The 25,035-nt window shown below is 40.7% G+C and overlaps 1 protein-coding gene across 1 annotated transcript; it reads right to left on the bottom strand.

Moving 5' to 3' along the window:
- Positions 1-714: 714 nt before the first annotated feature.
- cers1 (ceramide synthase 1) lies at positions 715-24,308 on the bottom strand. Its single transcript, XM_039766744.1, has 7 exons — positions 23,832-24,308; positions 12,906-13,065; positions 12,592-12,772; positions 7,986-8,147; positions 4,532-4,679; positions 3,970-4,100; positions 715-3,810 (listed from the first exon to the last, which is right to left on the bottom strand). The coding sequence occupies exons 1-7, from the start codon at positions 24,075-24,077 to the stop codon at positions 3,768-3,770; spliced, it is 1,071 nt and encodes a 356-aa protein (XP_039622678.1). The 5' UTR covers positions 24,078-24,308; the 3' UTR covers positions 715-3,767.
- Between the last annotated feature and the right edge of the window lie 727 nt (positions 24,309-25,035).

Here is a 25,035-nt window from a genome sequence, read left to right as displayed (position 1 = left end):
CCGGTAAAAAAAAAAAAAAACATATAAGGGAACACTTAAATCGTACATCAGATCTCGAAGAACGAAATATTACAATCCAAAACCTTTACTGAGCAATACTGTGTAATTTTATTGAGAACAAAATGATGTAACAACGGTCAATGGAAACCAAAATCGCCAACCCGTTGAGGGCTGAATCAACACCGAAAATCAAAAATTGAAATCACAGGCTGATCCAACTTGCATGAATTTTATCACAGCAACTGATGATGTGACTTAATATTGTGTGTGGCCCCCATGTGCCTGTATGCACTCCCAATAACATCTGAGCCTGCTCTTGATGAGACAGCAGATGGTGTCCTGGAGGATCGACTGGATCAGGGCATCAGTGAGCTCACAGAAACTCTGTGGCTCTACTTGGCTCCATTGGACGGATGATTTTGCAGGCTGCGTGACGTTCACCACATTGACTTCAAACATTTTTATGTTTTGTTTCATTCCCCGGAGATATTTTTTTAACAATATGTTAGCATGTGTTTTGCACGTTGTGAGAATGCAGCTGGGTGGTTTGATGTGTGGATTATTAGACCCAAGATGTTTTTGATGTCATTTGCCGTTATCCAGCTTCAGTCACTACTGAGTTCCATTCGATCAGAATCTTTGTCTTTCTCCAGGAAAACATATCATTAAGAAAAAAAATCCTCAATCACCACTGCTGGCTGCATGGGGGAGACAACATATCAAAATATATATTTTTGGGCAAAACAATCATTTGATTGTTATAAGGTGACCAGTCTGCTCTGGAAAGTATGAACCAACTACTCATGGGATGCCAGTCCATACTAGATGTATACACATAGAGTAACTCGTACAAGTTTGACTTCTTTCAACCAAATTTAATTTATGTCTTATTCAAGAATGAGTGTTACAGTGATGAAATGTATAATATAGAGTTTTTATACAAGAATCTTTTTCAGCATACTTTAATTTTCTCTTACTAATGGCAAATAGCTAAGCCAGGATGAGGGCTGCATGCATTGCGCTGGGTAACGGGCAAAAACGGAACAGATCCAAGAATTCTGTACCTTTTGCAATGTTTGACGATACTAAAAAATATGACAAGGCTCCTGTGCAGACATTCCATTTGGACAGAACAGTCTGGTAGCTTCTGTAACTTCAAACCCCATCTTAACATTCTCTAGTTCTAGTTATTAAAATGCTTTGTACTTTGGTTACCTGACACCCTAAGAAAAGAGACCGATGTCTGCATGCTCAAGTTGTTCTAGACCTGCATGGTGATTCTTTTCTAAACCCTAGCTTTTTGAAAAAACTACGTAATATAGAAACATGACGAGAGGCTGGACATAAATTATGTATTATAACCTCACAAACTCCTGCGTTTGAATCCCACACTTGGTCACCACCTGTGTGGAGTCTGAACGTGGCTGTGAGTTTTGCTGTGATTTTCCATCCGTAAACCCTAAGATGAAGGTACTGCGTTATCCGGTGATTCTCACCTGACCCCATTAAGGTCATGCATGTAAATGGGTCCAAATTTGGTTTCTGTCCTGTGCCTGATGCCAGCATGACAGGTTCCTTCAATCACCTTTATTTAACCAAAATGGAGGGGAGGCTATATATTTGCAGGGCTCAACAAAAATAAAAAGATATACATAAACATGTAACTGGACCACACTGATCACCATTATAGATGAATTTCCAATTATTTACTTATCTGTGATTTTCTACTAAAACAAGCCAACTGCTGGATATGGAGTTATATGGCACATCCATCAGACATGCCTGAGGAGGTAGGTGAGGTGGTGCCAGAGCTCAGTCCTGCACATACACCACTGATGTAATCTGCTACTGCTCCAGATTGTTTTGTTTTATGAAAATGTAAAGTGCCTCAAAAGACTGAGTCAAGACTACAGAAGAGCCATGTCCACTTCCTAGGATTCTTTGGAGAGAATGACACAGCAGCTCTCATAACACGTAATGAACCTCCACCAGAGTCCCTGCCCTCTTCGGCCTTCACTAATGCAGCTTCTCAAATGCACGTCCTGTACACTTTATCAAAAAAAAAAAAAACTCTCCCCGATGGTAAAACGGGCACACCATAGAAATTTAACACTTTCAGTTGTGGATGATGTAAGTATAGAGGATTGAATATTTATGCAAACAGCACACCTCCTTTATTTCTAAAGATTGCACATTAAAATAATGTAGAATTTCTTTACTTTCAAATACCGTATCACAGAGAATACAATTTCAAAATAGGATCAGTTAATTAATAAATTTGACCAATTAGTGGTGGGGTCTGGATATTGTTTGCAAGTCCTGTAGCTCAGTAAAATGTATATACTGTATTTGATTACACCAATTACACAAACATCCATTACTGTAGCTCCACTTCGTGCTAGTTACGTGTGTTTTGCTCCTTTCACTCCAGAAACTTGACAACAGTTTTGGGAAAAAGTGGGGCATACATACATACATACCCTGGGGGATGAAACAAAATGGTACAGGCGCACAGATCACATTGAAAATAAAAGCCCCCTGAACATCAACACATACAAGAAAAGATTCTACCTTTTATGATCCCATTTTATTCAATACACAGTCAAGTGAAAAAAATAGCTCGTCTTTCAGTTTTTTTTTTATTTTACACATCCGGACTAGAATCGTGTAGTTCTCACCATCAAGTACTAAAATGAGTGGGATGGGTGACAAACAACACAAAACACACATGCTGGTGCACTTCTTGAAAATCTCTTGCGTGTTCTTTGTCACCTGTGGTCACAATAATCCAGTTTGAGACCCCGCGGAGGAGCAGGTGGTTGGATGCTATGTGGTAATAAGTATAAACTCAGAATTAAAAGACTGGGGTCCTTTGTGTATTCACTCGTGTCATGTGAAAATGCAAAACAATCTGGAAAGTGTTATGCACAAATTTCTTTCAGTTTAACACTCAGTGTATAAACACCCACACGAATCTTCAAAAACTATGTGAAAGATAATGAAGCCCCAAAGACAACGAACACAGACACAAGGAGGACATGAACTGCTGCATCGAAGACACCACAGCTAGGTAGTGAATGCTGATCACAAACCACACCATGTCACCTAACACAACATCAAAGTCACCCGCTTGGGAGTGGGGAGTGATCTTCTTTTATTTAGATTTGTAAGATATTTTCAAGAATTGCTCTTTACCTTGTAATCCACTATATATATATATATATATATATATATATATATATATATACAGACTAAAATAAGGAACAGAAAGAGTTAAGCGTTTGATTCCCCATCGAGCACATTTACATCCAGTCCTGTGTATGCATCTCACAGTCAACCTCCTTGGAATGTAAAAAAGCAGAAGTCCTGTCAACAAAGGGCATCAGGCACATCTCGTGCTTTGTAAAGGAGCTTGCACCCCATCTCTTCCCTCCAGTCTCTTAATGTATCTTGAAACAAAGAAGCTCCTCAAGCACTTGAGCATCTCTAAAGAGTGACCATAACGAGAAAGCTCATATTCTTCCCATCATCCCTCAAATCAAATGGTCCACCTTTGATCTAAGACAGCAGCATGGAGCATCACCAGGCTAAACCCCAGAAACACGTTTACACTCCCAAGTCCTCCACAAGGTCCTATCTGAAGGAAGTGTGCTGGAGCATGCCTAACCTCCACACTCATCCCCTTAAGCTGAAGGAGTCCAAGAGCAAAGATGGGCCAATGGGACAATTTCAGTGCTCAGGGAAAAGCATAAATCTTCTTCACTCCATTATAAGGGCTTCTGCTTAACAATGCCATTCCTAAGATGTTTCCTGTAATTAGGCAAAGAAAGATGTGTAACAGAGAGGACATAATCCATAGGTTCCCATACTGTCCATTTAGTTCTAGCTAGGTGAATCACTGAAATGAACCACCAGGTCGGGGGTGTATCCGTTTCCATACACCACCTGACCTGTGCAGCTTGAACTTACCCTTCTTTCCAGGAGTCTCCCCAATTCTTATGAAGTGACTTCTTCTCCTGATATTCAACATCATATTCTCTCAAGTCATTGACCTCCTTCATCTGTCCAGTGAGGACTTTGATCACAAACAGCACAATGTACTAGAAAGAGAGGCATAACTCCATGTTAGAGGCAGCAGCAGCAGCATACACATGCCAAAGTGCTGAGATTTGTTCTCACCGTACTGAAAGCCTAGAAGGCCATGAACTTGCCTGATGTCTCCAGACGATAGAGACACCCAAAAAGAATATACAAAATGATGTGGCTATAAATGTCCTTGTGTAAAAAACACCCAGAAGTCCAGTAAAAATCACTCTGAAACAGAGTGAGGCCAGGACTCTGGTTGGTCTGATGTCCCCAGTAGATGATGTAAAGATATTTACGCAAAAGCAGGCCTTATAAGTGGAGATACTGGGAATAATACTTACTTCTTGGTTAGTGCAAAGATGCCCACTACTTACCCCACAGCTTCCATTACACTGCCCTCCCCCGACCGTTTTAGATGTGGATCCGTCCCACTTCCTCTACTCACCAGAAACCAATAGAGATTCATCAGAGTGAGAGCAGAGAGCAGGATGTTGAAGAAGAAGTAGAAAGGGATATTGGGAACAGACTGCAGGCTGGAGATGCAGGTGGTGTACAGCACCTTAAGAGGAAACCAGTAAAGACGAAACCAAAACCTGCGGCAGAAAGAAAGATAGACAGACAAGACAGACAGCCTTGCTCAGTATTCTGCCTGTCCTCTGGCTCAGCTCCAGGTGGGTCTCCTCCCTTCACGCTGACTTCCATTTAAAATCTGGCTACTCAACTAAATTCATGCTGGATTTATTTAGGTTTTAAACAGCTGAGACTGGGCACCAATTTGGCCTTAAAGGATAAGGAGCTCAGTACATTGAGAGAGAAATTCTTGAAAGTGTATAAATATCCTCACTAGACCCTCTTTGTAGGCCAGACATTTGGGATGTGTTTTCTTGTATTTTTTTACATTGTCTACTTGAGCAATGTGCAAACAAGACATACTATGCCAGTCCAGTACCTACAGTATATGGAATGTGATCATTTGTGTATTCACATTCACTGTGAAATGTGTATCTGCTCCTGCACATTACGTTATAATTACGCATGTCAGCTTCTTGTAACGTGAGTGACAAAGGGTGCCCATTCCGTTCTAAATATAAGAGTGGAAATCATAACCGTCTTCAAAATCTCTCGAGCCACACTGACATAAGCATCCGCTGCAGTGGTAAGGACCACAGTTAACGTCTGCTCGGTACAGAAAATACAGGATGGGATCACGTACTGAATCATATACTGATAAGGAAAGGCTGGCATTGCTTCCATTGAGTGTGTGATGAATTGTGATAAAGGTTAATCCCAAATGATGCTTTTTTGCTATAGTGTAAAACTTTATTTTACAAGAACAGTTAGGTCCATAAGTATTTGGAAATCGATACAATTGTCATAATTTTGGCTCAGTACCCCACCACAATGGACTTGAAATAAAGCAATCATACTTCCAGCGTTAATTTAAGGGGTTTATCACAAATATTGTATGAGCCATTTAGGAATGACAGCCATTCTTCTGTATTTCCAGGGGCTCAGGAGTATTTGGACAATTGACAGACACGCTGTTTCATAGCCAGGTGGCAGCAGGTCCCTCATTAGTCCATTCACTCTCAATATGAGGTCCAAAGAGCTCTCCATGCAAGTAAAAAAGGCCATCATTAGGCCAAGAAAACAAAACAAACCCTTTAGAGAGACAACATTTACCATTTGGTACAATCTGAAAAAGAAGGAATGCACTGGTGAGCTCAGCAGCTCCAGAAGGTCTAAACAACCATGGAAGACAACTGTGCAGGACGATTGCAGAATTCTTTGCTTGATGTAGAAGATCCCCTTCACAACATTTAGCCAAACCAAGAATACTCTCCGGGAGGTAGGACTATCATTGTCAAAGTCTACAATCAAGAGATGACTTCATGAAAGTAAAGAGAGAGGGTTTACTACAAGATGCAAACCAGTGGTAAACTTCAAGCACTGGAAGGGCAAATAAGAATTTGGCAGAAAACTATTTTTAAAAACTTGTCCAGTTCTGGAACAATTTTCTTTGGACAAAGGAAACTAAGATCAATATGTATCAGAATGTCAGATAAAGAAAAGTATGGAGAAGAGGAGATCTGATGTTCACAGGTGATGTGGGATTCATGCTGGAGACAATGTTATGGCATGGGCATGGAAGTCAGTCACTGGTGTGTATTGATGATATGACTGCTGTCAGAAGTAGCAGGATGAATTCTGAAGTGTACAGGGATATACTGTCTGCTCTGATTCAGAGAAATGCTGGAAAACCGAGAGCACAACACTTCACAGTACAGAAGGACAATGAGACAAAACATACTGTGACAGCAAACTAAGTGCTTTTCAAGGCAAAGAAGAGGAATATATTCTTTAATGGCCAAGTTCATCAACTGACCTCATGCCAATTGGATACGCACTTCACTTGATGAAGGCCAAACTGAAGGCAGAAAATCCAACGAAGAAGCAGCAACTGAAGACAAAGTATCACTAGGGTGCAAACCCAGCACTTGGAGATGACCAGAGGCACCACACGTCAGGCAGTTATTGACTGTAAAGGATTTTCAACCAAATATTCAAAATGATCATTAAAATTATGATTGTTAGTTTGTCCAAATACTTTTGAGCCCCTGAAAACAGGGGGGACCATGTATAAAAATGGCTGTCATTCCTTAACGGCTCGTAAAATATTTTTGGTAAACCCCTTAAATTAAAGATGAAAATCAACACTTCAATCACATAATGATTGCTTTATTTCAAATCCATTTTGGTGGCATACAGAGCCAAAATTATGACAATCGTGTCACCATCCAAATACTTATGGACCTAACTGTATGTACTGTAGGCCCATTGTCACCAGTAATAGCTGCAAAACACTTTAATTAAAAGGTTATGTTTTCCTCTCCAATTTTGCATGAGCAGTACTGTATCTTGCAACCAAAAAGAGAGATCAAATCCTTTCTCCAAAGCACTTTAGTCTAGCTGCACACCTCAGCAGCACCATGATTTTGAAGCTCTAGTGAAGAGCCAATTGGGTTGCATGTTTATGTCACCTGCTCTACACGAGACACTCATCCTATGTGACACGCCCACTGAATGATATGCCTTCTCAAAAGCTGTGATTACTATTAGCCACAGGCCTCCACAACTCTGCGATTTAGGAGTGCCGCTGAACAGCCAATCGGATTGCACATTTATTTCACATGATTTACATGAGTCAGTCATACTACATGACATGCCCACTGCAAGACACGCCTCCTCAAAAGTCTTGATTATTCCTGAGTCTGATAACCCTCCCATACCCCTAATCTTAACCACAGTGTAAGGATGTTTTATGAGAACAAAGCACAAGTTATGCCTTCAAAATGGGTTTCTTGACAAAGATGTAAATATCCAGATGTATCATGTAACATCACTGATGTACAAAGGACACTAAAGTTCATCACCCCTCAAGGGAGTGGAGCTCTGGAGGCCTGCAGCTAGACTCTATTGGATTTTTGACTATTTTCTGTAACTGCATACACATGTATACTCCCTGTACTGCTATGTCATGACCTTCGGTCAAGTGGGTGCCTCGGAGTAGCTTTACTGTCAAAACCATTATTGCCAAACTTCTAGCATCAGGCTCAAAAGGGTACCCTTTACAGAGATTATTAAAATACGCCAATCACAGTTACTCTTGGCTAAACACTTATTAAGTTTGTAACACCATAAGGATAAGGACAGCCATCATTACTGGAACTAGAGCACCAAAGAGACAGTAGACATACACAGCACATGCAGAGCATGTCCTGCCATGCAAAGCCCAATCCCCAACAGAATTACCTTGTCCCACCATGCAAAGGCTAATTTCCAAAAGGACTATCTGTGATGGTTGCCGCCTGTAGTGATCCTCAGGGTATACCACTTACCAGCTGATGCTGAAGCTCACACATCCCACATTTGACACAAAGTTATTCAAGGCATGGTAGGTTCCGCCTCTGTTCTTGAAGTAGACATTCAGTTTAGTGAACTCCAGCTGAATGTCATTCACATCGTGTAGAAAAACCACCAGAATTCCTATGTTGTGGTATCTGTTCAAAAATAAATATGATGTTTCAGGGGCTAAACACCTCAGAGACGTAGCAGTAAACTCACAACAAAGCAATGAAAATCCTTTGAATTACCGCATTGTCAATTTCTAATCCTCAAACATATTTAAGGACTATAAAGAGAGTGAATGACTCAATGATTCACCAATGCCATCAATATGTCGCAGAACTAGGATACCATGATCCGTTAATAGAAAACACAAAATGACAAATGAACAAATACGCATTGATCGGCCCAATAAAAAGACAAAAGAGAGGAAGACCAAACAGTAGGCTTAACGACAAACCTCAATGTAGCCACAGCACTAAGGCACTGTTTCTGAACAGTGAAACAAACCAACTATCATTCTGTTTAGGAAATGTTACTTTCACTTCTTAAACTAATAACCTTGCTCCCTAATGTGAATAGTTGTCTAAATGTTTGCAGGTAGTCTGTTCTTATCTAGTCTGTGCCACCTATACATGGCAAATCCCCAAAATAGTTTCAGGAAGAAATGAAAGCAATATTCAAGAGTGTGAACAGAGACAAGGTAAGGATGTATGGCTGTGAATGGGTTGTGTATTTTTAATACAGACATATTTCTGAATAGCTATGGGAGCTGCCACTAAATCCTACCAGTTGTCAAAAACCAATAAAAGAGGGAAATGTGAAGTTACCCAAAAGTCATCTACCCATCATCCAAAGACCTATGTGCTTCTCTTGCCTTCACTAAACTTAATTACTCCATCAGAAACTAAGTGACATTAATAACTGGAATATAAATACCAATTTGCATAACAGAGTTGCACTCAATGTCAGGAACACTAGATCATACTGCAACACAACGACCCCAGCTATCCAAGCCTGTCCATAACAGAAGGCCTGACAAATATTTTGAAGACCTAAACCCAACAGAAACATTGTGGCTGTGTCTGAAATAAGTATATAATTCTGCAAAACCTACCAATGCCACCATGTGGAACCAATATGTTACATGGGAATGGTCCAAACAACATCACAGCAAAGACAGACAGAGTGCAATGAATTATTACAAGAGGCATGAGGCTGCATTTAGGTGGGGGGAATTCAACGGGTTTCTTTAGTATTCACAAGAGAACATTAGATGCTGAGTGCCTGAAATATCAAATTCTGGTACTGAATGATTACTCAAGTTTCTTTTGTCTTTTATAAGGACTTAAATGAATGTCTGGTAGCATTCAGTTTCACATGTGCAGGGACTGGGAAAAGTGGCTACTGGCAAATTCCTTTTAACACCATAAAGCATCGCAAGGAACAAGCCTTTCTCCTTTTCTCTTCACTCGTTACACCTCAGACTATAAATAAAACACCAGGGCCTCATGTATAAACGGTGCGTACGCAAAGAAATGTTGCGTAAGAACTTTTCCACGTTCAAATCGCGATGTATAAAACCTACACTTGGCGTAAAGCCACGCACTTTTCCACGGTACCTCATGTCTTGTCGTACGCAAGTTCTCCGCTCGGTTTTGCAAACTGGCGGCACCCAGCGTCAAAGCAATGGTACTGTTCTTGTGTGATTACTCATTATTTTCATGACGCGGCTTTATAAATACACAGAAACTAACCGCATATTGTTTATTAGTGTAATGCATCTGATTGTAATTAACTTGTAACAATATAATGGTCCAGGGAACAGCCATAGTATTCCAAATACCATAACTGCTTTAGTGTTGTTACTCTCACTTCTTCTTCTTCTTCTTCTTTCAGCTCCTCCCGTTAGAGTTGCCACAGCGGATCATCTTTTTCCATATTACTCTCACTGCACGACTCGGAGTATTTATATCACTGTATCTGAGTGTGAATCACAGCAGCAGCTGATCGGAAAGAGAATTATCGGTATACAGCTTTAAGGACACGCTACTCAGCCACTGCAAAATGTTTTAAAGCCTTTCCTGTACGGACCTCGCGGTTCAGAAACAGTTTAATCCCAAGAACTTTAAATGCACTCAATCAATTGCTCCTTGTAGAACGGTTTGTACTTATAAGTACAATCACCCCACTGTAAACTTGCACTACAGTTATAATATCTCACAACCTGAGCCACTTTATAAAGCGCGTATTTACATATGATGACGATATCATTTTTAAGGTGAAATGCAGCAAAATATGTTTGTTAAATTATACACATAAAACTTTAACTTCATTTAAATAATCTATATTCTTCACTGGGAGTGTCGTGAAGGATAGAATAATTAAACATGTACTACGAAGATATTTCAATGTTCTTTAAACGTTTTGAAGAATCGGCGCTAAGCTTACAGATGGCTTAACTTCTATTACAGAGCTGATTGTGTGGCGATCGGTTACTTGGGGAAAGAAAAGCAAGGACTCTTGGGCGCCACGCCAATATATATTGAATATAAAACAGAAAGAGAAAATAACAACACAGCTAAAAACGCAGCGACAAATTTCGACAAAAGATAAATGCTTGTCATGAGCACGAGGCTCATGAAACACATGTTTAATAATGTGCTTTAGCTCCTATCATCATGAAAATGACATCACGTATACATCTCAGTATTTTAGTTATTCAGAGAGCTGTAATATCACAAATGTAATGGACTCTGTGTCCAGTTGGAGGAAGAGAGCCAGTTTAAGAAGCAAGTAGTGATTCACACACATAGATCACATACGAGTAGAAGATCAAATACAAAACAAAGCATTTAACGTGCTACTTTAATTACGATGTAATTTTGAGAAACTGGTTAATTAAACGATTTTAAGATGAAGTTTATAATGTTCTACTAAATGACAAAATAAACTACGTGATTAAAGTGGAAAATTCGAGATTAAAGTTGACATTTCGTGCTTTTTCCCCACCGTGTGCCTTTTTTCTCTGTACCCTAATAAGCTTTCATATGACACTCAGACAGTGGGCTTACAACTCTTCTTTTCACGGCAACTTTGATATGTGACTTCTTTTTATTTCCGGCACTGTGCGATTTTGTGAATGTGAGCTTTCAAGTTTCTCCAACACGCTATGTCACTCGATCAACTTCATTTTGTTGATTATACCACGGTTTATTTGAACAAATAGTATGTTTTTCCTTTGCCTCCACTTGGTATTCGCTGAAATTCTTATATTTTCCCCGTGCTTTTCCCATTGTCTTTTCACAGAAGGCTGCGCTTAAGGGCGATTTATATTGATTTGCATATTCAAATAGGTGTAATTCTGGGAGGATTTGGGGCGTTACAAAATGCGCGTGCACGAGCGTTAGTTTTCACGCTGATCGGGATTTATGTAACGAAGAACGTGGAAGTTGGAGTACGCACAGATTCCTGCATCTGGATTTTTCTGTGCGTAAGCACATTTCGGCTTTTGTGCTTACGCCATGTTATAGTGCGAGTTCTACACACAGCGTTATACATGAGGCCCCAGGTCAGTTCAGTGGCAGAAATTCTCAGACGACTCTGCACCAATGGGGTGAGTCAATAATGGAGAGGAGGCAGAGTAGAGGAGTCAGGTACACAGCTTTGTTTCTTGGTGCAAAGAGAATTGTCTGCACCTTAACAAGTGGTTATTGACTTTCGCCACATCGAAAAGCCTCTACGTCTGGTCACTGTCCAAGGAAAGGATGATGAGGTGGTGCACTCGTACAAGTACTTGGGGTCCACTTCAATTGACAGGTTGGACTGGTCTTGTAACACAGAGGAACAGTCTTCCTTAGGAGACTGTGTTCTTTTAATGTGGGTAGTGACATCCTGCAAATCTTCTACAATTCTCTGATGGCCAGTGCAACGTTCCATGCTGTGGTGTGCCAGGCTGGTACCATCACTTCAAGAGAGGCCCACTGAATCAATAGGCTAATTAAAAGTGTAGGCTCAGTTATGGGACACATTCTGGACCCCCTACATGCAGTAGCGAATGAGAGAGTTAAAACAAATCCAAGTTCCATTATGAACAACTCTGCACATCCCCTCTCTGACACACTAACATTGAGGACTGTCAGACAACAGATTGTTCAGCAGAAGTGTGTCGAGAAATGTTCCTGGGGGTCCTCTAAACCAACAGCAATACACCTGGATAATGCCTCACTGTGACTGTGACTGCCAAGTCAGAGGTTTTGTTTCTTTTTAATTTTCTTCCTTTTTAGACATTCAGGTGTCTGTTCAGACCATATATTTATTTATTTAAAGAGCTTCTGTAAAAAACCAAATACCCCACAAATAAAGTTCATTCTAAGCATTTAAATATGCACTCTCATCTGACTTATTCTGTCTTTTAGAACACCAACACAAGGGGTGAAATTCCTCAAAAAATCAATGTGGAGTATGACTGTTGCGTCACTTCTATAAAAATTGTCTTAGCACTCACTTTTTACTGTATGGAGTGAGGAAGGCTGAAGCACTCTTATATGCATTATAGCATGCAAACCAATTTGTAATCTACTGGAAGGCATCACCTACCTGAACACATAGGAGAACACAATAAGTGTTAGTGTGATGACATGATGTAACAACATAACCAGAGAGTCCTTCCTCCAGGCATCCATGTACAACGTGGCATAGATCGAATGTGCATAGAAGCTGCCTTGGATTAAGTACAAAATGGCTATGTCTGTAGGCACTTCCATACCCCTTTTCCACCCTGAAAGGAACAAAAGCAGGCAGAATAACAATCATAAACAGAGCCACACCAGACCAGGGAACCCCAATTTACTCACAATAACACAGAATAAGCATCACAACCATTTTCTGAGCATTGTCATTGACTACTATACCATAGAAAGCTGATGCTGGATCCTGGAAAAAGGAGTATTTGGTGAAGAACAGCAGGTATACAGTATAAAGCCAAGATGTGGTGTAGAACAGTAGTTTCCAGGCGCTCTCTGGCATTTTGGCAGCATCTTTCGGCTGGAGATCACACCAGTGGGAAAGTGGCTGAAACAAAAGAATGTGAAGTGTCAAGAAACATGGAGATTCAGAGAGACAAGGTGTACATTGATCACCCAGTGAGAGTTCTGCAGAAATACAGCACAAGTGTCTGCAAGATCAAGGTCTGGATGGGAGCATATGGGCAGAAGAGTAAAAAAATGGCAAACATCCATTCATCCCAACATTTTTTAGTTGACTTTTTTAACCCAAGCTCTATATAGTGGGTTGGATAATGGATGGATGGATCTTCAATATGTAATTCATCTATCCATCCATTATCTAACCCGGTATATCCTAATTACAGAGTCATGGGGGGTCTGCTGGAGCCAATCCCAGCCAACACAGGGTGCAAGGCAGGAAACAAACCCCGGGTAGGGTGCCAGCCCACCGCAGTCAATATGTCATTTCTCCACAAAAACATGACATTAAAAATTTTTCTCAGCTTCCATTACAAAATACACGCTGTAAGTGACGTAAAAATATACATTTCGAGTGGAGTATTCCTTTAATGAGATACACACTACAAAATTAACCTTACGTATTAACATAAACTTAGCAAAAAACAAAATAATATCAATCAAATCACAGAACATGACAAAAGAAACAAAATCAATAATATTTACAAAATAAGTTATAAAAGCAGCAAAAAGATGAAATAAACAAAAAACATGAATGAATGAGGGATGAGTGCCAGGGTGAAAATTAAATAATAGAAAGTGTCTAATCACTTTTGTGAGGTATCTTAAAAAGAACACAACAAAGAGTGTTTTTACAGGAATTCTGGAATAGTGAGTTGAACTTCATTTGTGAAGTTTTATCAAACAACTGAAGTCTTAAACTTGGGACAAACATTAAAATAAAAGGTATGGATTTGCATAACTTTAACTCATTCCATTTGTAAATGCTGTTTTCCAATAAGCAGCAATAATTATCTAAATGTCAATGCATGAACTAAGCCAAAGATGACATAAATGCCAAATAACACAAACCTAACAAGGTGACTTGTTAACATATCTGATTTGAAAATCATGGTTAAAAAGCAGGGGTTCTAGAGGAGAAATAAATTAGAAAATGTATTATGAAGTAATCAAGATATTGAAGCCTCCTAGAAAGTTGCTGAGGTTTGCATGTTTAATTTCTCAAGAACGACTTTAGAAAATGCCAGCTTAAAATAAGTAAAATTTGCTCAGTTTCTTGTAAAGAGAATTTATTTTTCCTTATTTTAAGTAAAACAGGACATCCTTTTCCAGTTGTGTTATTATATACATTTTTGGATTCTTGCAGATGACTAAGACAAACTTGCAAGCTGTCATAATAGACTGTTCATTACGCACGATAGTTCTATTATAATTCTGAATAGTTCTGTTAGAGGTAGAGACTATAATGATTCCCAAACTGTCTGGTAGATGAAAATGTTCTTCCAATAAGGTCTGAGCATGAGACATTCACAAAAAATGGGAAACCCTGCACTTTGCATAATCCGAGTTGACATAAATGTATGCAACATACTATTCTGAATTGATTAAGACCAAGCTTATCATTGAAATATATGCAGCTTAATGTCTCAGTGTACTCTGAAATTAAAGCATACAAATTGAGACTCTTTACTTTGACCCCTTGTCTTCTTTTGTTAATTGTCTTTTATTCACCATTATGATAGCAATATACTACTTCTGCAGTCAGTATTGTTCAAATAACAGCACAGCACTGTGTAGCAGCACAGTTTATTCTAACACTGCTTTTACAGAGACATAGAAATGATAAGAAATCAATAATATTTTGGGACACCTACAGTAATTGATTGAATCAACTTTCTAGGCTTAATTCATTCCCACTGCTGCTGAAAAGATGAAGGCTGTTAACCATTTATTTGTTTCTAGAAAAAGTCTTTTCCATATAAATCTAAAATTTACATCATTTTTCAGTTTTTGGTAAACTAAACTCTCTTTTTAACCTCTGGCAGTTTACTCTTACCTTTGTACCATTTCAGGTGATTGACTGGACTTGTACTGCTTTGGCAATGCAGGTGTAAATGGCCATGCCAGGGAGACAACATGGGTGTCTTCAGGGGCTGTATGCCCTCTGGCTGAGCTGAGTGCGCCAGAAGAACTGCAAGCAGGCGCACCATTGATAAAGAGTGTGAAGGCCAAAGAGAGAAATTCAAAGGTGGGAAAGCCTGACTGATGAAGGATTCTTGTTTGGGGCTAAAAGGGTACTGTGCTATGCTCTTTAACAGAACAACAGGACGAGTAGGTTCTGCCTGGAAAATTGGCCATATGGTTCACTCACAATCAAATTATTAGCTGCTGAACAGAATTCTTACCTGGTTTTTATCTGTATTTTCTCTGTTTTTCATCTTGTTCTAACCTCTGTTTTTTTGTTTATTATTGTTCTGTAAAAATAACTTTTGTGTCTAAGTCAGAAAGTAATGAGCGCTTGCCATACTGCTCATCAAATTTGCGCACTCACAGGCTCTCAGCATGTTTGTATACATCTACAGATATACACCGATCCCTATTTTGTGAATATTTGCATACGCATTATATACAGCCACCTCTGAATATACAGTACCTGTACACATAAATATATCTCTTCTGTTTATATATATATATATATATCTCCACACGTGCACACAGAGTCCTTACCTGTGTATATTTAGAAGAATTGACAGGTTTACAGTGTCAGGGATGCCAGGGGCAACGACCCGGCCAGGACGCCGTGAGGGACCGGATGTGGGTCTGCACCCACCCTGGATCACGTGGGGGCCGCCTTCCTGGTTGCTTTGGGGGCCACAGGTTGAGGGCATGGAAGCCCTACCCTGTAGGGGCCCGTGGTCACCGCCAGGAAGCACCCCAATGCCTTGGGGACCTGTTACCTCAGCAATTCTGCCACACCAGGAAGTGCTGGGGGGAAGAATTAAAAGGGCGCCCGGAGAGCTGCCGGGAGAACAGCCGGCACTTCCGCCACACTGGGGCGTGGCCAACGAAGGAGTGTCAGGAACCACCTGGAGCTCATCCGGGAGCATATAAAAGGGGCCGTCTCCCTTCATTCAAGGCTGGAGTCGGGTGGAAGCAGGATGAGGCAGAAGAGGTGAGGAAGAAGAGGTGAGGAGGCGGCCCGAGAAGAAGGCATTTGTGGCCAGGACTGTGATTATTGGGGTTTGTGCGCTTTATTGAACTGGGTCTGAGTGACCAAATCATTGTAAATAGTTGTAAATAAATGTGTGGTGGTTTGATAAACAACATGTCCGCCTGTCTGTGTCCGGGTTGGCTCCACAACAGATATTCAATAATACCTGTTTTGTGAATGTTTACATGCGCATGTGCAATCACCCAACTTTGAACATACTTAATAATAATAATAATAATTCTTTGCATTTGCAAACACTACCATCCCCCCATGTATATTTATACACACACTCTGATCTTGTTTCTCTGTATATTTATAGACCCACACTGATCCCTATTCATTTTATACACACAGACAGGCCCTCTCCACATACTTTATCTACATACACAATTATTTCACTTCTCTTCCTATTCCACCACATACTGTATATACCAGGACTGGGAATCGATTAAAAAAATTAATCGCATAATGGACTCAGACAGTATTTCTGTAATATATAAAACCATTTTGCAGTCCCTCCCTTTCAAAGATTCAAGAAGACAATGGGAAAAGGATCTCTCAATCAGTATCTCAGAAAAGGATTGGAAGGTAGCAATGCAGAGAATTCACTCGAGCTCCATATGCACAAAGCATAGAAATATTCAACTCCAAATTATATATCGAGCACATCTGTCTTGTTTAAAATGTCCAAAATCTTTCCAGGGCAATATCCAACCAGCGAATGCTGTAATCAGGTCCCAGCCTCACTGGATCACATGTTTTGGGCCTGCACCAAATTAACTTCATTCTGGATCAAAATCTTGAAATGCCTTTCAGACATCCTTGGTGTCACAATCCCTCCTAATCCACTAACAGTTGTGTTTGGTGTTCTTCCAGATGGGCTTAAAGAGTAGAAGGACAAACAAACTGTGATTGCCTTTACTACACTATTGGCACGCAGACTTATCTTGGTCAATTGGAAGAATCCTAACTCTCCTCTTTTACGTCAGTGGGTAACTGATGTTATATTCTATTTGAAACTGGAAAAAATCAAATTCATACTTAAGAGGATCTGCGCAGAACTTTTTCAAAACCTGGCAGGATCTAATCAATAATATTTTAGAATAAGCTTTTAAAGGACTGAGGAAGCGGATTCTCTCCCCATTTCTTTTTCTTCTCCTTTTATCTTTATTTACTTATTAATTCTATTTACTTACTTTTACTAGCTTTAAGTTTTACTCTGCTGGCCATGCTCTCTTTCTCTGGGGTGAGGGTTGATTTGTTTTCAGTCCTTTTTTTGTGAAAATGAATCTGTTTGTATGGATTGTTGTGTGATTACAATAAAATCAATAACAATATAAAAATAAAAATAAAAAATGAATTGCATAATGGTATGTAATTCATTGTAATTATTGTCATCTAACATTAAAACATGTAATAATAAAATAAATACATAAATCATGCAGTAAACATACACTGAATCAAAAAATGTATGTAGAATCAACACAAAAAGAAATTTCATAAATGTAATGGCAAAATTTAAACTTAAAACAATGACCTGAAACCTAAACTTTTAACAATATACTACTTGAGCAACCTGAATTTGAATGCCTCCCTAAAAAGCATGTTGAAAAGAAGGCAATAGGAATAAGAAGCCAATATATTAATTAACGAATAGGCACAGCATATGAAACACAGATGTTTCAAAGTAAAATTAAGTGATTAAAACGATTGTAGACGTTGAATGCACTGCGAAAGACCAACTTAATTGAAATAAGCATCTCTTAAATGGGTATACATTAAAACATACATTAAAATGGACATAAACTGAAACATACAAATCTGCAAATGCCATCCTCAATTGTTCATGACCATCAAAACCTTCATAATTATACTCTATAAACAAGTGTTTTTCAACTGGTGCGCAATGACAGCTACCCAGGTGTACCATGTGGGACCGCCTGTATGAGCAGGCTAAAGAACGAAGCAGATGGGAACATGTGTAGAAAAAATGCTCACTAAGTGCTGTGTCTGCGAGCGCCAGCCTCCAAGCTGCCTTTTTTTTTTGCCACCCCCTGTCCAGCTGCTTCACAAGTGTATATATTAAATACTTTCGTGGTTGGTAAAATCGCGGTGTGCCTTGGGACCTTTTAGGTTACAAAAAATGTGCCACCACAGAAAAAAAGTTGGTAAACACTGCTCTACCTACACCTTTGCTCCCAGTAGACTAAAAAAGTTCTCTGTAGCTGCTATCTCACTTAAAAACTGACACAGTGCATTACTTGGATGGTTATTTTCCATTCTTTGCGTACATTAGCGAAGAAACTGCAAACTGGAATAATGGGTAGGGATAATCATTACATTTCTGTATCGTAGAATTTTGTTATACTGTATTAGGGCACTCAGCACTGTAAGCTACCTGTTAGACTGGCAAGTTAAATACACAGGTACTAGAGACTTATTTTGCATGTATGTGATATGGCATTGATTCAATTTTCTTATAGAAAAAGGAGCATAATTTTCACCTTTGCTACTTTTCTTTAGTATTGCTCCAGGACTGCTATAAACCTCCCTTCCTCCCACTCCCCTGCACCTGGTATGTATGAATCAAGGAAATGAATACCAGTATCATATACAGTACTGACATGTGGCAAGGTGTTGGGAAACATGTAATTTGAAGCTTTTAAATAAAAATGTAACTTTTCAAATTTTTTAAAGTTAGTACATAAATACATTATTGGATGTGTAGGTAATTCTTTAGGTACACACTTAACTTTTTTGTATTATCGTTTTGTAATGTTAAAAAAAAAATACATGAAAATGCCACCCTGACCGAAGCACAACCTGATGTGATTGCCTTGTTGCTGGCCTGGGGTGTGACAATATTTTTAATGCATCAAACAGACCACATTAAACACAAAAACTAACATGTTAACTTTCCATGTCCTAATACAGTATATAAAAAAAATTCCCATAATCACAGACAGAATTCAACTCCATAATTCTGCTTGCAGACAGAAGCAGTGCTCCAAATTTACATTAAACCATGAAGAGCAACATAACTGAACACCCAAATGATGGAGTTTATATGTTTCCTGGGAAACCTTGCACTGCATTAAGCAGGTGCAGGAAGTGGGTGGGTGGATGGATGTCTGTTGTGCTCGTAACCTAGGCTTGTGGAAACAGGCCATTGTCTGGTCATACTTGCAGTTTTGGAGTCCAAGAAAAATTAGAATGATTCCTGTTAAAGCTGTATTTGTAATCTTGTGCAGTAAAGAAATCTAATCCTCGACTTAAAGACTCTGGAACAGTGGGAGCAGGAGATTACATCTGGAAGGTTTGGTCAGATGGAGAGATAGAAATGACAGTATGGTGATGGTGCCCATGACTTCTGCAGAAAGGATGTTTCAAACACAGATAAGAATCTGAGATGCTGAGAGGAACACCACTAGAAAAGGACTGGTGGTTTACAGCATCTGTGTTAACGTTCTCCACCATGTTCAGGGATAAAGAAATCTTCACAGATCATTAACCTCCTAGAAATGCAGTTGCATGATACAACATTTAACACTCCATGGTATGACTTCCAGCCATTTGTATCACCAACCTTTGGAATTTTGCCTGATACTAAGCAAAGTACTGATATATAGTTTCAATATGAACCAATGAATTCTTTATTTGTTCTGTTCCATCTGTTTTGAACTAATTTCCTATTAGTGCCAATATTCTGTATGACATATGTAATAACAGACCACTGCTTTTAGAACCAAGTATTTTTTCCACAAACACATCCATATCCTTAAGCTTTATGATAGCCTTGGTTCTGTTAATGCCCAGGATCTTTCTGCATTTTGGTTGTTTTGTGGCAACTTTAATCACACAAAAAAAATTCAGTACCAAAGACCTTATATGTGGTGGGGCTCATACAAAGGCTATAACAGACAGACTCTAGAAACCATGTCTCTCAGACTGGATATGTGAAAGCCAGAGGGGAACCCAGGAATGACTTCAACGTTGTCTCAGTCAGCAAGCTAGTGTTTCCAATCTTCCTCTTCTTTCCAATACTCTGTCTAAAGAGAAAACACCATTCAGTCCATCAAGCACATCTTGTTAATTGTTCCAGTTATCTCTTTGTGTGAAGACGCCCTTCTTGGTTTCGGTACGGGTCCTCCTAATTTCCCATGGTGTATACTATTCACTATTTAATTGAAAAAAAAAGTTATACCAGATCATCTTTATCAATGATTTTGATAAATTTAAAGTCTTGGATTAGGTTCCACACAGGCTTCTCAGCTTGAAACAAAGAGGTTAAATTGAATTCCCTGTGCCTGAACAGGGGAAGAAGACCAAAGTATACAATCTTAAGCATAATGTTCCTTGAATCATATTAGACAGTTTTTACAGTACTATTCAACTTTTTATTGTACTTTTAATTGCTTCTGCACATTATCCAGCCAAAGAAAATGTAATCTTTTTCTCCATTATCAAACCTATTGAAGCCCAATCCAAGTAGTGAAGGCTATAGGCAATCCCAGCACTACTGGACACATCTGTGAATGGAGCGCTCATCCACAGCAGGGCACACTCACATTCACTTCATTGGAGCCAATGTAGAGCCACTAATTATCTTCAGATTGACACTTACTATATGGACAAATGTTTGTGGACACCTGACCAATCACACTAATATGATCTTGTTGGACATCTTATTCTAAAACCATGGGTATTAATATAGAGTTGCCCCCCACCTTCCTCGCCTTCGTGGCTAAAAGAATCTCCACTCTTCTGGAGAGGCTTTCCACAAGATTTTGTCTGTGTCTGTAGGAATTAGTGCCTATTCAGCCAAAACAACATTTGTGAGGTCAGGTGCAATTATGATAACAATACCTGGCTCACAATCAGTGTTCCAATTCATTCCACAAATGTGCAAGAGGGTTGAGGTCAGGGCTCTGCCTGAACCACTCAACTTCCTCCACGCCAAATTATTTCTTTATTAATCTGGCTTTGTGCAGAGAAGCAAAGTATTGCTGGAAATAAAAGGCTTTCCCCATGAAGTTGGAAGCTCACAATTGTCTAAAATGTTTTTGTATGCTGTAATATGAACAGCATCCTTCATTGGAACCAAAGGATGTAGTCCAAACCCTGAAAAACCATTATCTCCCCTCCACCAAACTTAACAGTAGGCACTATGCAGTCCAGAAGGTAAAGTTCTCCTAGCACCCGTCAAATCTGGATTCTTTCATCAGACTGCCAGATAGAAAAGTAACACATTTTCTCTGCTCCACAGTCCAACAGTGACACACTTTACACCACTCCAGCCGATGCATGGCATTGCACATAGTGGTCTTAATCTTGTGCACAGCTGCTTGGCCATTAAACCATGTTTCATGAAGCTCTCATCACATAGTTTTGGTGCCGATGTTGTTTCAAAAGGCAGTCTGGAACTCTTTTGTGAGTTATGCAACAGATGTTAGGCAATATATTTGCGCTATTTGCTTCAGAACTAGTCGAAGCCACTCTGTGACTTCATGGCTGAGCTATTGTTGTTCCTAGACACTTGCAACTTCACAATAATTGCAATTACAATTCACTTTGACAGATCTACTTGTAGCAGAAACGAAATTCCATATACTGACTTGTGGCAAAGATGGTATCCAATGTCAATGGCACATTTAACTTAACTGAACTCTTCAGTACAACCTATTCTACTGCCAGTTTTTGTCAATGGAGATTGCATGGCTATGTGTTTGATTTTATACAACTGTTAACAATGGACGTGGCAGAAATACACAAACTCAAAATTTTAGTGTGGTGTTCAGAAACTTTTGGCCACATAGTATATGAATATATATATTTAATGGGCGGCATGGTGGCACAGTGGTAGTGCTGCTCCCTTACAGTAAGGAGACCTGGGTTTGCTTCCCGGGTCCTCTCTGCGTGGAGTTTGCATGTTCTCCCAGTGTCTGTGTGGGTTTCCTCCGAGTGCTCCAGTTTCTTCCCACAGTCCAAAGACATGCAGGTTAGGTGCATTGGCAATCCTAAATTGTCCCCAGTGTGTGCTTGGTGTGTGGGTGTGTGCGCCCTGCGGTGGAGGCTGGTGCCCTGCCTGGGGTTTGTTCCCTGCCTTGCGCCCTTTGCTGGCTGGGATTGGCTCCAGCAGACCCCCGTGACCCTGTGTTAGGATATAGCGGGTTGGATGATGGATGGATGGATATATTAAAATGTAGAATATTCTTGTGTTTCAAATCAGAACATGCTGCTGTGCCACAACAGTATATTTTACTAAAGGTTCTTACTCTAAACTAGTTTAGCGTTCCGAAATATATTAAAAGAAGGTATAGTAAAGACACATAAGAATGTCTTGGTCAATGCAAAAAAAAATCAGCTAAATTCCTCATGATGTGATGTGTACGTTAAATGACATGACAGAGGAGACCCAAACAGCCTAACACAGAATTGAGCTCCGATCATAACCACAGGAAAGGAGCAGATAAACTAGTCTCTCTCCACCTAATACACTAGAGCAGATAAGCTGCAATCCCCCAGTGCCACAGACAGGTGGCACCATGACTTCCTGATGTCTGTACAACAAGGGACCCACTATGCTGGGATTCCTGCAAAGGAATGAAGCAGTTCTTGCTGGGAAACAACACATTGAAAGAGAGCAAAAGACTAAAAAGAGGGAAAGTAAGCAAATCTCTTTTAAGGAAATCTAGCACTGGGTTTTGAGAGAGGCAAGAAATTGAATCTGCAACAAAGGCTATTTTGAGTCTGAACACGGGCATGACAGGACCAGTGAGGAGCCAACAGGGGGACCCTGTAACTGGAGAGGAAAGTTCAAAGTAGTTAGGAGGGTAATCTGATCTGACGTCAAGCTCCATGGGACTAGATCATGTCTGCCAGCTGTCTGTCTATGCCACTGGAAGCCAAAACTGTAAAATATATAATATTGTATATATGTGCCGGAATGTCTCCGTCTTCCCAGCTTTCTTCCAGAATAGACCTTGTGAAATAAAATTGAATACAGAAAAAATCCATGGGTGAATATATTTTTAATAGTTTGCATCTGGGATGCGAGGAGGGACATGGTTTGATAAAATTCCAAAAATCCAACAAATAAAGGCTTACCTGATAGTGTGAGTGGGAGGAAGGCTCTTGGCGTGATACTAGTGTGTGGTTTAGACAGGTATGGGGTGGCCACTGCCACTTTTTAGCATTTGGGTGACATGTGGGGTCTGATTGTTCTCCCTGGGTCTAGTATTGATCTTTGCTTGATTGATCCGTGAATTGGCCTGGCGTCCAATCCATTGATGTGTCCGTCTAATATGTTCTCATAATGGTTTCGTCTTCCAGAGCTCCTGTACAGTGTCTAGCATGATTAGAAGATTGATGGCCTACTGAATGGCTAGAGCAGGAGATCGTAAAGTGACGTCGACTGCGGAAAGACACTTCAAACCCGCACTGGCGGACGTTCGCACGCACTAAGACACAAAAGGCTCGTCTTCGCGGGGACGGGTTGACTTGAACCCACAAAAATGTCAAGCTGCCCAGCGATCCCACCCAGGATGACCGCGGTTTGACGCTCCCTTCGTTTCGTCATCTAGCTCCTTTATAAAGTGCCCTGGAAGACAGACCCTAAGGACATAACCCTGCGACACTGTTACCTGAAACAGGCGGGAAGTGAGCAGACGTCGCAGCAGCGTCCAGCCCAAGGTGCCGGCAGCGAGCAGCAGCACATCTTGTCGATTGACATGCACGTTGTCCTGCAGAGCCCTGGCGCTCTTCTCCAGTCCGCAGTCCTCGCACTCGTGAAAGGCGCGCAGCAGAGCAGAATAGCAGCCGTGGAGCAGCTCCAAGTAGCCCGGCATGGCGGGCCCCACTGCCTGCAGTCGGATGCGCTCGTCGTCCATTTGATGTGGCTTGGTCTCTCGGCGTCGGCTTGGCTAGAGCAGCGTACCTCATTCAAATTCAGACGACTTCAGGTGCCTCCCCCGTACCACGGCGGCGTCTGAATCTGCGGCGACACACACACCCCTCAGGCTCACGAGCGCCGGTCGTACTGACAGTGACAGAGAATAGAAGCGGGAACGCGCCAGCTCGGGGCCGCGCACCCAAAGCGCTGCCGGTCCTTCAAGTTTCGATTCAAGGGCGGGGGCGATGTGAGATGGAACGCGGGGAGAAGGCGAAGGGGGGTTACTTACTGCGCATGGTTGCTACGGCAACGTCCATCGGCCACGCGCATCATCCTTGAGCAAATGTCACTAAAGGGCACCACATTCCTGGAACATTACAGGGGTTCCTTGTTACTTCGATGAATGGGCTGCTACGGTGAATAGGAGTGGACAGACAGTCTCCAAAGGGGGTCAACTCATGCGCATCGCATAATGAATTCCACCCGACACCCGCGTTTGATGTGACATTTTCGAACTTATTTGCAAGCCGTCCTCTAAAATTCTGACGACAGGAAAATTGGCGTCAAGCACCACAAAAGCTCAAGTGAGCTCCGACGCTCCTTCACGCAGCCTGCCTACGGTTGTCGAGTGCTGCAGCGTTTAAGCGCAAAGTCACAGGGTTTGTTGGTTAGGAAAGGGTGGTCGTGGTGGAGGGCAACGGAAATGGAAGCAAAGGAAACCATTCAGAAATAGTTGCACGTATCGGGTTAGGCCAAGAAACATCATCTTTATGCCAAACACGCAAGAAGTCTCATGTCTAACAGCGCGTCATTGAAATTACTTTAGATTTGGGGCAATGTAGTGCTTGAAGTGGTCCGGTCGGTAACTCCCTGATGCGGGCACCTCTTCCAGTTTCTGCCAAGAGTACTGGCACCTGTACTAGCATCGCTCAGAGTTACACGGGAGATCCACACTC

The sequence above is a fragment of the Polypterus senegalus genome, chromosome 10, assembly GCF_016835505.1.
Source record: "Polypterus senegalus isolate Bchr_013 chromosome 10, ASM1683550v1, whole genome shotgun sequence".
NCBI classification, from domain to species: domain Eukaryota; kingdom Metazoa; phylum Chordata; class Cladistia; order Polypteriformes; family Polypteridae; genus Polypterus; species Polypterus senegalus.
Note: the sequence above shows the minus strand (reverse complement) of the source record. Positions and strands in the feature narration are given on the sequence as shown.